Source organism: Sphaeramia orbicularis, chromosome 14 (genome assembly GCF_902148855.1).
Source record: "Sphaeramia orbicularis chromosome 14, fSphaOr1.1, whole genome shotgun sequence".
NCBI lineage: Eukaryota > Metazoa > Chordata > Actinopteri > Kurtiformes > Apogonidae > Sphaeramia > Sphaeramia orbicularis.
Genome location: NC_043970.1, coordinates 55049299 through 55066562, shown reverse-complemented (window position 1 = coordinate 55066562; position 17264 = coordinate 55049299). Strand labels below are relative to the sequence as shown.

Sequence of the window (17264 nt, the reverse complement as noted above, 5' to 3'; positions counted from 1 at the left end):
ACAAATTTATCTCCTCTGTCTGAAGGTTTTACACAGACTAAGCTCTGTACTTACAGTGCAAATTCTCAAATCCAATAATTCACAAAAGGTGAAAAAGTGAAAGTATATTCCCAAAAGGCACAAAATGATCAGATTTTTTAATGCAAAGACCAGGAGTGAGTCCTGACTGTGAGGCATTAAAATGTGTTTTAGTCTGCTAGCTTTGAGCGTCTTTGTTGGTGGATTTGCTCAGGCTCATGACTCAGTGTTGCTCATCGTGTAGGAGATGATTCGCCCGCCATTTCTGAAAACTGCTTCTCTCACTCTTTGTTCTCGCATGTTTACTTTTTACCCGCTCGACTCGTACATTTCTCCCGTGTTTTCCCATTTTTCTTGCTCTTCTGTAAACTCAATATTGGGTTTTCTGGTAGTTTATGTATATTTTCGATTGTTTGGTCAGTATTTTTTTGTGCTTATGTGAAATGAGGAATTTTGTCGAGGTGGGGGATGGGATGAGGGGAAGCTTTGGTTTCCCTCCTAAAAAAAAAAAATCTGACTTGATTTTTGATACAGTTGGCCATTTTCTATTGTGTAATTTAAAGCGTGACTTCCTGTCTGCTTTGTGCTCATTCACATGTAGGATATCCATTACCTGCTATAAAGTTAATCATTACTAAACACCTTCCTTGTTGTGAATTCAGTCATTTTACACAACCTGTTTTTTTCCCACCATAACATAGGTGTCTGTATGTGTGTGGAGGCGGGAAGGGACGGAAATGACTTGACTCCTAAAGAGAAAGTTATCAGCCATAAAGTCAACCGTATGTGACATGTCAGCCCACGCAGACCTGCCTCAAATGTTTGATGTGTCTCTGAGGCTGGATGATACCTCCCCAACGTGAACAAAAGACGAACATGAGGAATGCTTTGAAACAATAGTGCAGGGGGTGTAATTGAGTGTGGAGCCACAAAGGAGAATAAGTGAAGGTCTTTAGTATGTATTTGTTTGGCGATTAATCACTAACTCCAGCTTAGGGATGGGCCACTGGTTCGCTATTCTAGGGCATTCTCTGCAGTCTCTTACGCCTTTTTTTTTTTTTTTTTTTTGAGTGTGTGTATGTGAGAGGAGAGGGGAGGGAGCATGGAGGGGTGGGGGGGTCGGTAGTATGCTTGTAGTTGGTGGCTAAATCTTGTAAAGGGTTTCCTAATATGGGCCGTCTTAACAGGAGTGCCCTCCCCCTGTGGGCCATCCCCTCCAGATCTCAGCCAGTGATGACACAGCTCGGGTACGACTCACTTCCTCATTAATTGGCCTAAACCAGTTCTTACAGGAACCGCCTGTGATAAATGTGAGAGTTCTGAGAAGTCATTCATTTCTCCTCGCTGCAGCGGCAGAGGAGGCACTGCAGGGGAGTTGAACGGGTTCACCGATGTGTGTGTGTGTGTGTTCGAGGCGGAGGAGGCTGGTTTGTGTGCGAGCAGAGCTGAGCGAGCGGCAGAATGTGACTGACTACTGCTGCCGCCGCTGCCGTATGAGGACCGGCCAACTTTTTTCTGCTTTCTTCTTTTTTCATTTATTTCTCTCTTTGCTTTTTTTGTAACAGTGTATTTGCTAAAGCCGTGGTACATTCTGTACTTTTTTTTCTCTGTGGGTTTCAGTGTTTGTGTGTGTTTGTGGGGATGAGCAGTGAAGGGATTGCACTCGTTGATCCCTCCGTCTTTCTCTCTCCTCGGAGGGAGGAAGCGGGGCGACCGACACTGTACAGGAGATAGGACAGCATGCCTCCCTTTGTTGCTGCCCTTGGGCTGGTGAGTAACAATGATGTGACGTGATTTGTACCCCCCCCCCCCCACACACACACACCCTCCTCCTCCCCCTTTTCTCCCCCCATACCTCCTCTTCCCTCCCCTCTCTTTCTCCCCTCTTCCTTCCCTCCCTCTTTCCCTCCTTTTCCTCTCTTCCTCCCTCCCTCCCTGTCTTCTCCCCCCTCTGTCTGTCTGTTGTTGGACGCAGAGCTGTTCCACTGCTGGGTGCGGCACTGCAGAAGCCCTTCAGGGACTACTTGGAGGCCCAGAAGGCCAAGCTGCACCATCGCGCCGGCGAGGGGATCCCAACTGTAAGTACAGGGGCCTCAGCCCCCGACTCACAGCCTCTATTCATTCACATGAGCGCGCCAAGAAAAGAATGCAGCCCCTCACTTTTCCCTCGTTCGCTCCTTCTGCCTCTACTTTTTTGTCCTCTTCTTCTCTTTATCTCAGCCTTCTTTTATTTCTCTAATCCGCACATTTCAGTCCAGTTTCACACACTTTACCTGCGCCTCTCATTTCAATTAATGTTAAAGATTTATTTGCGGTTTGACCTTTAACAGTGAATAGTGTTGATGTTTTATCACACTTTGAGCTGTAGTCTGACTGTAGATTACACAGGCTTGTTTAGGGCCAGAATGACAGAGTAGGTTAGCGCAGCTCTGGGCGGGCTGGAGGGGAGGGAGGAGAGTGAGGGAAGGGGGGGGGGCAGCAGGAGGAGAGGGGCCAGTGTGGGGTCTGGCTTCGGTCTCTGTATTGAACTGTACTACTGTAGCATGGGGCGTGCTGACTCATGCTCCGTCTTACCAATTGGGAGAGTGTGTGTGAGTGTGGTCACTCCCCTATGTGTCACACACACACACACACACACACACACTTGCACTCGCTGCCCCGCCTGAACCCAGCACTGACTGTAGACTGGGGCGGGGGCCCCCCCTCCGCCACTGACAATCCATCAAAACCCCCTGTCTAGAACAAAAAGAGCCAGTTGTAGCTGTAGCCTGTTTGTCTTTGAAAGCCTTTTTTCCTCTTTGCCATCGCTCACTCTCTTTTCTCTTACTTGCTCTAAGTTGATTCATTGAAAACCATTTTTCTTTTTTTATGTGCTCACTAGGAAGGAGAAGAAAAAGGATAGACTTTGAGTTGCACAAGGACAGATTAAGGCATTTCTAGAACAATGTTCCTTTTTTCTTGTAACTTGAGCCTCCTGCAGTTACAGGAGAGAAGCGAGGCAATTTAAGTTGGTGGAGGCAGGCTGCAGGCTGGGGTCAGTGGGGGCGTTAGGAGGGAGGATGGCGGGGGCTGCCGCGTGTTTTATTACCCCTGATCTCTATCTGTCCTGCACATGGAGCTGGATCCCCACCTCGCCTACAGCATCAGGAGCAGAGGGCGAAGGGGGCGACGGGGGGAGGCCTGGCGGTACTGACCCGGCTTCTCTGTGTTTTCTCTGTGGTTCTGGCAGGAGGAGAGCTGGCTGTCATGGCTCTTTGAGAAGGTTGTGGTCTTCATGGTATGCTTCTTTGTCTGCTCCATTGTCAACTCGATGGCCCAGAGCTACGCCAAACGCAAGCAGCAGGAGAAGTTCTCAGCAGGCAAAATGGACTGAAGGCCGGCCCGCCGTCACGTCGAAGCGTCAGGAGCCCCGCTGCTCCTGGGCCCCACATCTGCCCCTGATAGCCCACCTTCACCCCTAGACAAATATCAGCCTCCGTCTGGTTTCTGTCTTGTTGTTGTAGCAACATGTTTATGTCGAACTTGGACTTGCATTTACTTGCTTTTGAAGGCTTTGCATTTGGTAGTGATTTCTGCGATTGTTGTGTGTAAGGTAGGTGCTAGCTTGTGTGTGTGTTAAACGTTGTGTTATTAAGGCTTTGGCGTTAGGCATCTCCTGAGCACGTGAGAAAAAGCTGCAGGCGGTAAACGTCCTCATTCAGTCATTAAGTTGCACAGTTGGTTCCAGTAGAAGAGGAACCTCCAAGTCTTAGTCACTTGCAGTGACTTTTTCTGAATAAGCTAAGGTTGTTTTTGTTGATTATTTTATGAATGTTCTAGAAAACAGCGCCAAGGTTCAGTTACTTGTCGAACGCCTCATTTACTTATTATCTCTAATTGACAGTTAATGAATTAAGTTCCTGTGTATTTCTTAGCTTCTGGGGCTGATGTGCAGTATTGTCCATGCGCTGTCGACTGTAAAGAACTCAGTGTAAGTGAGTTTGAGTAAAAGACATGAATTCCTGTTTGTCCCTGTACTTCAGACTGTGTGCTCAGTAAAGCTCATCTGGGTACTTTTGGATGAGAAATGATAAATTGGGTCTGAATCACCCTGCTGGTCCCTTTGTCTGCCCTTATTGTTCTGCTTACAGGAAGACAGCCCATGAGTCAGCCTGGGGCCGCTCCAGCAGATGCAGCCGAATATTGAATCACATCTACCAGTGTGTGTGAAACAGACACACACACACATAGTAGTTTGTGTTGGAGTGGCCGCCACATTTGTCGCTCTCCCTTTTATCTTTTATGGATTAAAGCAGATTGTGCTCCACTAATAGACTAGTCTGCCTGGAAGTCTGAGGATAGCACAGCCACAGCTCCCATTCACTTCCCCAGCCGTGGTAGGTGTTTCTCTTTGTCTTTACTTGTCCGTGGAGCTTTTTTTTTTGCGTCCTCACCACAACAGGCTCATGTTTGACATTACACCAGCAGCCTCTAAAGCGACGCTCATTCTCAGTGTTAATTTTTGCCTCTTTTTGTTCGTTGGATAACACCAGCTGGCTTTAGATCTATGCAGTACCTTCTTTTTTTTCCAGCCAAACCTGCTCTTTTTTCTTCTTCTCTGTGCCGCTGCTGTGCTACGCTGGACTGAGCGCAGTGGGCGCTAGAGCAGGCACAAGCGGGAGGGAAAAAAAAAAAAAAAACCTCCAGCGCACAGTGAAAAGCGTCTGTACCGTTACCTCAGCTGAACCTTCGAATGAACTCGTTGCACTGCCCCAGTCACGGAGCCAGGAGACGAATCACTCGAGTAGATTCAAAACAGAGGGGTACTGTTGAGCGGCTGAACCCTGCGCTCGGCTCTCACTCCACTCACAGCCTTCACATCTCCTCTCTCCTGCCACGGTAAGTAGGATTAGGATTTTTTTTTTTTTCTTTTTTCATTGTTGTCGGTTTCTGTCCATGTGTTCGTCTCAGGCATGTCCGTCACTCTCTCGGCCTGTCAGATAGCTTATCAGACTGGTGTTGGCTGTTAAGATTGCAAGGCGACAACAGTCTGTAGGCTGTCTGACATTTCGGGCTCTTTCATCTGACCAGCATCCTGTTTTGTCCTCCTTCTGTTACTGTCATTGTCTCAGTTAGCATCAGTTCCCATTCGGAGGTGTGTGCCGCAGTGTCACTTCCCTTTTATCCCAACGGCTTGTGAAACGTCGGAGACATGAGTCTATTGTTTATTTCCTCCATGCTGACGTCCGTGAGGGTTTTTTTTATGTGGTTTTACGTGGGGAAGTGTGTTCTCGCATGTTTGCAAGCGCAGATGCGGTGATGTCAGCAGCGTACGACTGTGTGTGTGTGTGTGTGTGTGTGTGTGTGTGAGTTGGCTCTGTCCTCTTGAATTTCCAGAGAATCCAGACAGTACACACCTTATTGCAACACATTACATTGTGACACTCAGTCCTAGGTATGGTACACGCAGTGCTCACCCAGCTCTCCCCTTCCCTTTTACACTTCCCTCTTCTCTTTTACTCAGAACTTTCCTCTGTTGCTCAATACTCACTTTTTCGTAGGAGGCGTTTTGCCTTTTTATTGGAGCAGCTCTCTTAAGGGGCTGTTTTTGCGAGGGCCACAAATTCGTAATTATACAAAGCTGAAAATCATTGGATACTCCTGCCACAAAGCCTCAGTTTTATTTTGGATTTCTCTTTTTTTTTTTTTTTTTTTTTTTTCTGCTACAAAAAAGGGGTAAAACTTTTTCTGGTCATGAAGGCAGAATCATTGGATAACACTGGAATGACTTGCTGGCTCAGGGAGTGTGTTTTTCTTGGCAGTTTCAGAATGTCCTGTTCCATAAGGGAGCCCCCTTTTGGCATGTGTCTGAATATGTGTGTGTGTGTGTGTGTGTGTGCAAAGCTTTTCTACAAATTCTGTTTCTATTTCTCTGTGTAAGTGCCTGTATTTCTACTCTAAAACATGTCTGTGCCCGGCTTATTTTCGAGGTGTACACGCTGTTTTTTTTTTTTTCACCTGCTTTTCCTATAAATAAAGTTTGTTGAAAAGAGCATGGGTGTTCTGTTCTTTTATGTGATAAGTCTTGACCACAGCGGGGCCGGCGTTGACCCTCAGGCCTCTGAAGAATCTCACATGTCAGCCGAGGCGAGGGACAAGGAGGATACCGAGTCCATCACAACTCCAGTTTCCCCGTCTAACGTTTCACATCCAAACAGTTATCACATTACTGATTTGCTCTCTCCACACTGACATCATCTCCATTTCAGATTCCAAGTCCTGAGCCTTTAGAGTGAGTTATGGGCACTTACAGCTACACTTGTGCTCTTGTTGCAAAGCTTGTATTTAAATACACCAACCTGATACCTTCAGGTTTTTACGAGTATCACAAGTTAGTGTCGGTGAAAACAGATTATTCACAAGGTTTTCACTGTGTTTAAAAAGATTATTGTTGCATTAAATGTCCAGAGAAACTGGGTTAATCATAAGTTAAAAGTAATTTCAGTATGTTTTAAAAAAGTTCTTATTACACCAACGCTCAGAACTAAGATATAATATTCATTTAATTTTAAGACAGAACACACTGCACTTTTTATTTTTACTTTTATTACAAGTCAATATCAGCAAAAAAGAATGACTCGGTTTATTTTTGCAAAGCTTGTATTTAAATACACCAACCTGATACCTACAAGTTTTTACGAGTATCACAAGTTAGTGTCGGTGAAAACAGATTATTCACAAGGTTTTCAATGTGTTTAAAAAGATTATTGTTGCATTAAATGTCCAGAGAAACTGGGTTAATCATAAGTTAAAAAGTAATTTCACTGTTTTTAAAAAGGTTCTTACTACACCAACGCTCAGAACTAAGACCTAATATTTGTTTAATTTTAAGACAGAACACACTGCACTTCAGCACTTTTATTTTTACTGTTAATACAAGTCAATATCAGCAAAAAAAACTAAAAAAACCCCACTTTATTTAAAGGACGTGGACTGTTGTGTTCCTGCCTGTATTTACCGTCCACCATTAAAATGTTTACGGTGCCAATATTTGGTGTTTCACCTTCATCACCTGACAGTTCAGTTAGTTTTTTCTTCTTTGATACAGTTTGAACATGTAAGACTTGAAAAAATGAACAAAAAACGTTTAAAAAAAAGTCGTCAATGACGGTAACTGACAAATGATGCAATAATTAACTAAAAATGTTCATTACTAAGTCAAAAACACTTAATATTCATATAAAAAAATAACACTGATGTCTTTAAAAGTGGCTTTTATTTGAATTAAAAGTCAAGTTTGCATTTATTTACAGCATTAAAAATGTTAATGCAGGTGTTTAGTTTTTTCAGAATGAACTTTGTGTCTGCATTAACAGAATAAATAAAAAGCATGAGGTGAGATTAACATGTAAAACAAAAGATGGGATTAAGAAGAAATGTCTGTGCAATAGAAGTACACTGTACATGCGGCCCAGGGGCCAAATCCAGCCCACCAAAGGGTCCAGTCCGACCCACCAAAGGGTCCAGTCCGACCCACCAAAGGGTCCAGTCCGACCCACCAAAGGGTCCAGTCCGACCCACCAAAGGGTCCAGTCTGACCCACCAAAGGGTCCAGTCTGACCCACCAAAGGGTCCAGTCCGGCCCACCAAAGGGTCCAGTCCGGCCCACCAAAGGGTCCAGTCTGACCCTGGGGTGAATGTGTGAAATACAAAAATTCTACTGAAGATCTGAATCCTTTTAGTTCAGGTTCCACAGACAGACCAGTTTCATCTGCAGTGGGTCGGATCAGTCAAATACTGTCATAAAAACCTGTAAATACTCACAACTCCACATTTTTCTCTTTGTAAATGGAAACACTTTCATGTCCTTTTCCTGTATTTACACTAAAACTAACTGACATTTCACAAAAACATGAATAACCTGAACAAATATGAACATTTTGAAATGTCTGAAGTGTAATTTGAACAATATTCAGTCTGTTCTTAAATGTTTTGTGTGTTTGTAGATCCACTGTGATCTGTACGTTGTAATGCACATGTGGAAATGATAAACTGACAGAATATTGTTCAAATTACACTTAGTTTTCTGAAGAACTTTCAGTTTATTCATGTTATTCACATTGTTTTAAAGGACAGTTGGTAAATGTAATCGTTTTCACTGCATAATTTAACTTTTTTTTGCTCTAAAACAGGCCTGTCAAACTCATGTCAGTTCAGTTCCACATTCAGTCTAATCTGATCTGCAGTGGGACTGCAGCAGTCAAATAATATAAGTAATAGGATAAGAACTGATGAATAATGTCAACTCCAGTGTTTTCTCTGTTTTTGAGGGAAAAAAGTCAAATTCTTTAATGAAAATGTTTACATGTACGAACTGCACTTGAACATAACATGAACAAATATGAACAACCTGAAAGTTCTGAAGAAAAATCAGTGCAGTTTTAACAATATTACACCTTAGTTTATCAATTATACATGTGCATCACAACGTACAGATCACAGTTTATCTACAAATACACAAAATATTTAGCAACAGGCAGAATATTAGTAAGATTCCACAGACTGCAGACATTTTTGTTCAGGTTTTTTCACATTTTTTGTAAAAGGCTAGTCTGTAAATGTAAACATTTGTGTAATTTTACTGTTTTTACACTGAAACAAAGGAGAAAAAAATGGTTTTCATTATGTATAGTTTATTCTGATAGTATTTTACTGGTTCTGACCCACTTTACATTGAATTGACCAAAAATAAATTCAACATCCTTGATTGTTCATGTCTTCAGTGTAATTTCTGCATTTCACACATTCATCCCAGGGCCGGACTGGAGCCTTTAGTGGGCCGGATTTGGCCCCCGGGACGCATGTTTGACACCTGTGCTGTAAAACATAGAGGAAAGTTTGGAGCTGACATTATTTCTATATTATTGTGTTCTTATTTGACTGGTGCAGCCCACTGCAGATCAGACTGAACTGAATGTGGAACTGAACTGACATGAGTTGGACAGAACTGCTGCACATGAAGGATGTTTTAGCCCGCTTTCCTTTGTTCCACATCACTTTTTTTTATTTATTTATTTATTTATTTATTTATTTATTTGTGGTGAATTGATGAAAGTAAAAGGAGGAACCTGACATTTGATCATGTGACGGTGTGGACATGGCGTCCAGAGGTCAGACACCAGTGACAGACGCCTGTTCCCACAGTGGCCACACCCACAGCACCAAGAACAAGACCCCCCCCCCCCCCCCCCCCCCCAGGCTGCTGCCTCAGGGCTCAGGCTGAAAACCCAACATGCAAATCCTGCCTGTCCAAACAGGCGGGGGTCTGATGCTCACTGACGCTGCTGTTGTTGGTCCTCCTCGTTCTCGTCTCCGTGTGCTCCACATAGTTTGGATCCGGCAGAAGGACCACCCCACTCACATCACCTCTCGCCGTCTCTCACTCTGTTGTTTTTTCCTTCCTTCCACTGAAGGATGCTGAAGTATCCCTGACTTGCCGCGCCCCCCCCAGCCCACTCTGCCTTTGCGTATCCACTTGGCTCCTTCACACTCTGTCTCGTTACATTACAGCGACCGTGAGGAGGTTTTTGTCTTCTCTTTCTTCGTTTCTAAATCACATTAAGTTCTTTTGTTTTTGGATCAAAGCTGGAGTTGGTGAAACTAAACCAAACCATTTAAAGAATCTGATCAGACAGAGGATTTACTGATGTATTCAGATTAAAAAAGACAAGAGGTTTTATTAAAGGAAAAAAAATTCACAATAACATGAATTTAAGTAAAAAAACATTTATTAACGCAGGATGGATTCAAGATAAAGGAATCTGGAGACAGAGGTGATGATGCAATAGTTCAGAGACTTTTTAAACACAATGGTCTGGACTGGTTTGATGACTGAACAACAAATACCCAAAAGTATTAATAATACTACTAATAAAGTAAAGTTATCTTCATAATCATAATGAAAACATGAGCCATAGTCGAACAGTAAAAGTCAAATATTTACTCAAGTAAAAGAACAAACTATTCCCAATATTAAAGTTGTAAAAGTACATAAAATCTCAGTATTTTACTGTAGATGGTTGTGTATACTGATGTGAAGTGTCATTTTATATAAAAGATAATGGGATTTTATTACTAGATTTGAATGAAAAATGATGTAAGTGAAAGTATTTGAGTAAAAAGTGCAGTATTTTTACCAAGAAAGTTGTTGTTGTAGCAAAAGACAGATGGTGTAAAATACCTCTGAGGATCTGATCAGACAGAAGATTTACTCATGTTTTCAGATTAACCCTTTCATGCACAGTGGTCACTCCAGTGGACACTCCAGTGGACACTCCAGTGGACACTCCAGTGGACAGTTACTCTACAGCTGTTCTCATATATTCATGAGTTTTGTTTAGAGCTGAAACTGATTAATCGACTAGGTGCTTCAAGTCAATGCAAAAAGTCCTGATTCGATTAATCGACTGGAATTGATTGAAGGGAAATATTCTATTACAGTTTTCCTGAACTGAAGCTTCTTTGTGCGTCACAATAAGCGTCCGTGTGAAACACAACAGTGGAACCAAATTTAAAAACAGCAGAGAAATGAAGGAAACAAAGCTGTGATTCAGCAGAACTGTGGTTGGAGGACTTGTTTGGATCACTGGGAGTCGATTAATCGGTGTCAGCTGTAGTTTGGTTGTTTTAGTTCCAGATCAGCCGACACAGTGGACGCTTTTGCACCATCCCATAATAATACACTGCAGTTCACGCCATCACTGCTGTTCTTCGTAAACCTGATCTGCACTAACATGTTTGAGTGGAAATCAGTTACTAATTGTTGTTATCCCTCTGGTACCCTGTCCACCAAGGCCCTCACTAAACACCAGGTGTGCCTTTTTCACACACTTGTGGAATAATGTCAAAAAAATGTTCAAACAGTTTGTTTTTAATTCTTTTACACTTTTTTCTGTTTCATCAACTTGAGCCGTAAATAAAAATACCAAATACTTAATAATTGTCACATTTTTTAACCCTTTAAATGCTGTGTTTGTAATGGAAACAAACCATTTTTTTATGCAAAAAACACACAATTTTTTTTTTTTTTTTTCAGTTTTCTACATAAAAAGTGGATCACATATTATTAAATTTTTTCATCCTGGCATATGTCAGTGATTAACTCCAACACTGGTTTATTTGTATTATTATTTTTGGCGCTAGGTCAAATGTTCAAAAATACTAGCATCTGTCACCAAGTATGCGTAAAATGCACACCTATAAATCAAACTATTAAATATTATATATTTATTTATTTTTCTGCTCTAATTTGATTTTATTTTTGTAAATCCAGGTCAGTCCTAATCATACAGATCAAATGTTAGAAATAGTGCGTTTTCTGCACACTGGGCAGACAGATGCTAGTCTGGTCATTTTCTTTTGTTTACAATGTGCACAGTTTAGTTGGTGGACAGAATTTTAAAGATCATGCAAAAATGAACAACTGTTGAATTCTGACCTTATTTAAATTGTGAAAAATAATATGAAGTTTTTTAACACAAAGTGCAAAGTGTGCGTAAAACGCACACCTGGATACCAGAGGGTTAAACTGTAATTAACAGTTTTCTTAAACACAAACTTTTTTTTGCATATTTTCTCCATGAAGTCAGTAATAACTAGTATTAGAGTGTTTACGACCCGAAGGTGAAACATATTTAAAAAGGACACCAGAGTCAAAAGGGAATAATTCAGAAGAACAGATTTTATTTTATTAGATCTAGTTTTGTTTCCTTCTTTGTCGTTTGAACTTCTTTAACTTCTTTTAAGTTTTTTTTTTTGTAAATTATCTCCATGAAGTGAGTAATACCTAGCATTAGCATATGTTCAAATGTGAGAAAACGTCTGATTAGCTGCATTAAACATGTTTTTATTTCATAGTTTTCACACAGTTTATCAGTAAATATGTGTCTTTGCTTCAAACATTAAATGCATGCTGTCCAACTGAGTGGATGTTTTTGTAACTCCATAAAAAAACAGGTTCATTAAAGAATTTTCAATCACTCTGGTTTTTTCCAGGCCTGAAAAAGAATAAAAACACTCAATAAATAAAATCTTGACTACGGTTCTCATAATTCATGCATCAAAGGGTTAAAAATGACTTGAGGTTTTATTGAAGAAAAGAAAAACACTTTCACAATAACATGAATTTAACTACTGAGTGAAAGTATTTGAGTAAGAAGTGCTGCATTTTTTTTTTTTTTTTTTTTTTTTTTTTACCAAGAAAGGAGTTGAATAAAAGAGGAGTAGTAGCAAAAGATAGAAAAATGGCATAAATACCCCAAATGTCTCCTATTGGTCTGTTTCTTCAGTCCACAGTTCTGTGAAGTTCCAGTTTCAGCCACATGTTGAATCATCACTAAAACAATATTGAGTCAGAGCTGAGGAAGACGACGAAACGGAGGAAAAGAATTATACAGTTCTGTCCCACTCCTGTCAGTTCAGTTCCACATTCAGTTAAATCTGATCTGCAGTGGGACGCACCAGTCAAATAAGAACAGAGTAATATAGAAATAACGTCAACTCCAAACTTTTCTCTGTTTTAGAGTGAAAAAGTAAAATTGAACAATGAAAATGTTTCCATCTACAAACTCTCCTTCCAACCAATGTGAATAACATGAACAAACTGAAACTGTCAGTGTAATTTGAACACTATTCTGCCTCAGTTTCTCATTTCTACATGTTCATTAGAACTGACAGATCCCAGTGGATCTACAAACACCAAACATTTAACAACAGGCTGAACATTGTTAAAATTCTACGTACTTCTCTTCTCCTCCTCAGACCCAGCTCTGGGTTTTCTGTTCACATTTGTAGACGAGAGTTCCACAACTTTATCCCAAAAAAAAGGAAAATAAAACTGTCCACCACAAAAGGACATTCCATCCAAATGTTAAAAACTGCATCTGAAAAAACACTGTTGCATCCTGATGTTTCCAACACAGACACTGATTGACTAAGAAATAAAAACAGCTGGTGCTGCTGACGTCCTGGTCTGAGGAGGAGAAGACATTTCAGGTTCATATTTGTTCAGGTTATTCTTTTTGTTTTTTGTTTTTCAATTATACTTTGTTTTAGTGTAAATACATGAAAATATTTACATTTACTAAAAGAAAAAGATTGCAGTTGTCATTATTTCTGTGTTCTTCTGATCGTGTTTTTCTGCTCCTGCCCACTGCAGATGAAACTGGTCTGAATGTGGAACCTGAACTCAAAGGATCGTTCAGATCTTCAGTGTCATTTTTGCATTTCTCACATTCATCCCAGGGCCGGACTGGACCCTTTGGGGGGCCGGATTTGGCCCCTGGGCCTCATGTTTGACACCTGTGGAATAATGGAAGACAGGATTTGACAGATGAAGTGTAACAGGGTAAGAAACAGGAAAACGATCAGAATGATCCAGATGAAAGCAGGGCCGTTCACACTGGGGGGCCTCTCCATGATGAGGGGCCCGCTCGTCTCCACATATTCGGACTTTGAATTCTTCTTGGATCGTCGTCCTTCTCTTCTCCACATGTGCTCGTGCGTCTTCAAACCCCTTTAGTCGTCTGTTGTGGTTTTAGCGCCGACATCAAACAGGCTTATCAGCGCCTTCAGACCGCGGCTGCTCATAATTCACTCCATCTGAGAGCAGATCCTCCGTCTCTTTTAAATGACATCACTGGACGGCTTCGCATGTGCGACCGGCTCCGCCCACTTACCAACAGGCAGCCTCTGCTGAGGTTTGATTTACTCTGATTTCAATGGAAGAACTCACACCCACTCCATCTGATGATGTGGTGATCCACAGCGACGCAACACACAGAGCACTGAAGCAGGGCCGTCAAACATGCTGCCCGGGGGCCAAATGCGGCCCCCCCAAAGGTTCCAATTCCACCCCTGGGATGTTTTTGCAAAGTCAAAAATTACACAGTCTCGAACTGAATCAAGCAAAAAATAAAAATAAAATTAACTTGAACTAAGGAAAAAATATTGGATTAAACAGAAAAAGCTTTTCAATTAAGTAAAAAAATCTTGAATTAAGCAAAAAAAAAAAAAAAAAATCTTCAATTTAGCAAAAAATCTTGCAAAAAACAGTTTTTGCTTGAATTAAAAAAAAATGTTGAAATGCGCAAAAAAAATCTTGAATTAAGCCAAAAGAATTTTTTTAATTTAGCAAAAAATCTTAAATTGAGAAAAAAAATCTTGAATTTAGCAAAAAAAAAAAAAAAAAAATCTTCAATTTAGCAAAAAATCTTGCAAAAAAATAGTTTTTGCTTGAATTAAGAAAAAATGTTGAAATGCGCAAAAAAAATCTTGAATTAAGCCAAATTTTTTTTTTTTAATTTAGCAAAAAATCTTGAATTGAGAAAAAACATCTTGAATTTAGCAAAAAAATTCCTAAATTTAGCAAAAAAACTTGAATTAAGCAAAAAGAAATCTTGCATTAAGCAAAAAATAATAATTTTAGCTTGAATTAAGGAAAAAATGTTGAATGAAGCAAAAAAAGTCTTCAGTTAAGTAAAAAAAAAAATCTTGAATTAAGTCAAAAAAAATTGAATTAAACAAACAAACAAAAAATCCTAAATTTAGCAAAAAAAAAAAAAAAAAGAATTAAGCACAAAAACGTTAAGCAAAAAAAATCTTGAATTAACAACTTCAAATGTTTGTCTTTGTTTTAGTGCAAAAATCCCATTAAATTGTGAAACTCTTTCCATTTCCAAACTCTCCTGTACCAATAAAATGTGACTAACCTGAACAGATGTGTCCAACCTGAAATGTCTGTATTAAATTCAGTCCAGTTTGAACTCTTTTCTTCCTGTTCCTCAGTGTTTAGTGTCTTTGGAGATCTGATCCAGAATGCACATGGACTAATGAGAAGTGGAGGAAGAAGACTGAGAAAATTACACTGATTTTTCTGAAGAAATGTCCGTTTTTTTTGTTTGGATAGTTTATAGAAGTAAGTATTTTCATAACTGAATGTTTTTTTTTTGCAGTAAAACACAGACATAAATGTGCAGTTGTCATTCTTTCTGGGTTCTTCTGTTCTTCTTTTCCTGGTCGGTCCTCTGCAGATCACATCAGACTGAATGTGGAACCTAAAGAACAGGAGTTTGAGAAACTACGTGGACAAAAGTATGTGGACACGTTGAATCCAGGTGTTTGTGTTCTAACAGGCTCTGGGATCCAAAACAATAAGGACTAATGTCAGAATAGAGTTTAATATTATGGGATAGGTATCAGTGTATCCGTTAGTTTAGTTTAACCCTTAGCTCCGCCCCCTCAGGCATTTTTATCCATTTTTCTGTTTTTTGTTTTCTTTTGTTGTTTTTCATTTGTTGATTGTTTTTAGTTCTATTTTTGAAATCCAACATCTTTTATTCTTAGATGTGTTTGATTTTCCCATGATGCATTTCACACCCTCTGGTCACCCTCCTGGACAAAAATGTACACACACAAAAAACTACGATCAAACCATCATTCATCAATATTTTCTTCTTCTTCTTCTTCTTCTTCTTCTTCTTCTTCTTCTTCTTCTTCTTCTTCTTCTTCTTCTTCTTCTTCTTCTTCTTCTTCTTCTTCTTCTTCTTCTTCTTCTTCTTCTTCTTCTTCTTCTTCTTCTTCTTCTTCTTCTTCTTCTTCTTCTTTTCAATCAAATCAGTTTTGTTGCTAATCTTTGACCTATCCAAGGCTCTAATAACCACCAATGTTTCATCCACCTACTATTTATTTTATGGAAAATATTACATTTTTTGTGTGTGTGTTTTGTAAATATTCACTCAGAATTGTTTGAGATTTATAAAAAAAAAAAAAAAAAAAAAAAAGCAAGAAAAAATGTCGACGTGTGATGATTTTATAGTCGTTTTTGGTGTGTGTGCATTTTTGTTGATGAAAGTGACCAGAGTTTGTTTTTTTTTTTACTCTGATTTTAAATGTTCTTCCTCTAAATTTCTAAAATATTTTTCATGCTCTGACTGTAAATAATAATTTTCTACCACAACTAACCATCGACTTTCATCACATCTGACTGAGGAAGAAAAATCTCCTGTTAAACTTTAAGGAAATCTTGATGTTTGTAAACTAAATGGACATAAATATTGGGACACATCATATCTACAGCTGTCAGATGTCCTGTTCATGAGGATCGGAGATAAAAACATTAATATTTCCTTTAAGTTTAATGTTGGTTTTTCTTCCTTGGTGAGATGTGAAGATGTAGATGGTTAGTTTCGGTAGAAAATTATTGAGAGAAATGAAGTCAAAACCATCTCTGAGGCATTTTGGAAGCAAATATAACAATTAAACCCTTATGCCTCCAAAAAAAAAAACAACAACACTCTGGTCACCTTCATCAACAAAAAGGTACACGCACCAAACACTACTATAAAATCCTCACACATCAACATTTTTTCTTGGTTTTGTTTTGTTTTTGTTTTTTTTTACATAAATCTTTTAAACAACTTCCCCTCTGCTCAAAATTACCAGTCATTCAACGGTTTTCAGGATTTTAACCCTATAAATGCCAGTTTAACCTTTTGAATTCTGAGTGAATATTTACAAAACACACACACAAAAAATGTAATATTTTCCATAAAATAAATAGTAGGTGGATGAAACATTGGTGGTTATTAGAGCCTTGGATAGGTCAAAGATTAGCAACAAAACTGATTTGATTGAAAAGAAGAAGAAGAAGAAGTAGAAGAAGAAGAAAATATTGATGTATGATGATTTGATCGTAGTTTTTTGTGTGTGTACATTTTTGTCCAGGAGGGTGACCAGAGGGTGTGAAATGCATCATGGGAAAATCAAACACGTCTAAGAATAAATGATGTTGGATTTCAAAAATAGAACTAAAAATGATCGACAAATGAAAAAAACACAAAAACAACAGAAAAATGGACAAAAATGCCCGAGGGGGCGGAGCTAAGGGTTAAACCAAACTAACCAATACAATGATATGTATCCCATAATATTAAACTCTGTTCTGACATTAGTCCTTATTGTTTTGGATCCCAGACCCTGTCAGAACACAAACACCTGGATTCAACGTGTCCACATACTTTTGTCCACATAGTGCACCTATCTCCCCTGTCACTCAGTGAACTGTGGGTATTTGAACGCAGCATCTGCTCTTCTCGCCCACGCCTTGCCAACATGGCCGCCAGCCAGGTGCCAGGTGGCAGCGGCGGGTCGCTGTGACGTCACATGACACGCCCCCGCCTCGTTTGTCTTTGGCTTTTCTTCAAGGAGTT

General features: G+C 39.8%; 1 protein-coding gene across 1 annotated transcript in view; it reads left to right on the top strand.

Annotated features, from left to right (window-relative positions):
- The window catches only part of LOC115433574 (vacuole membrane protein 1-like), a 99467-nt gene extending 93417 nt beyond the window's left edge, over positions 1-6050 (top strand). The window contains 2 exon segments of the mRNA XM_030155054.1: positions 1994-2096; positions 3248-6050. Coding sequence (XP_030010914.1) covers positions 1994-2096; positions 3248-3391 — 247 coding nt within the window. The 3' untranslated portion in view covers positions 3392-6050.
- The last annotated feature ends 11214 nt before the right edge of the window (positions 6051-17264 follow it).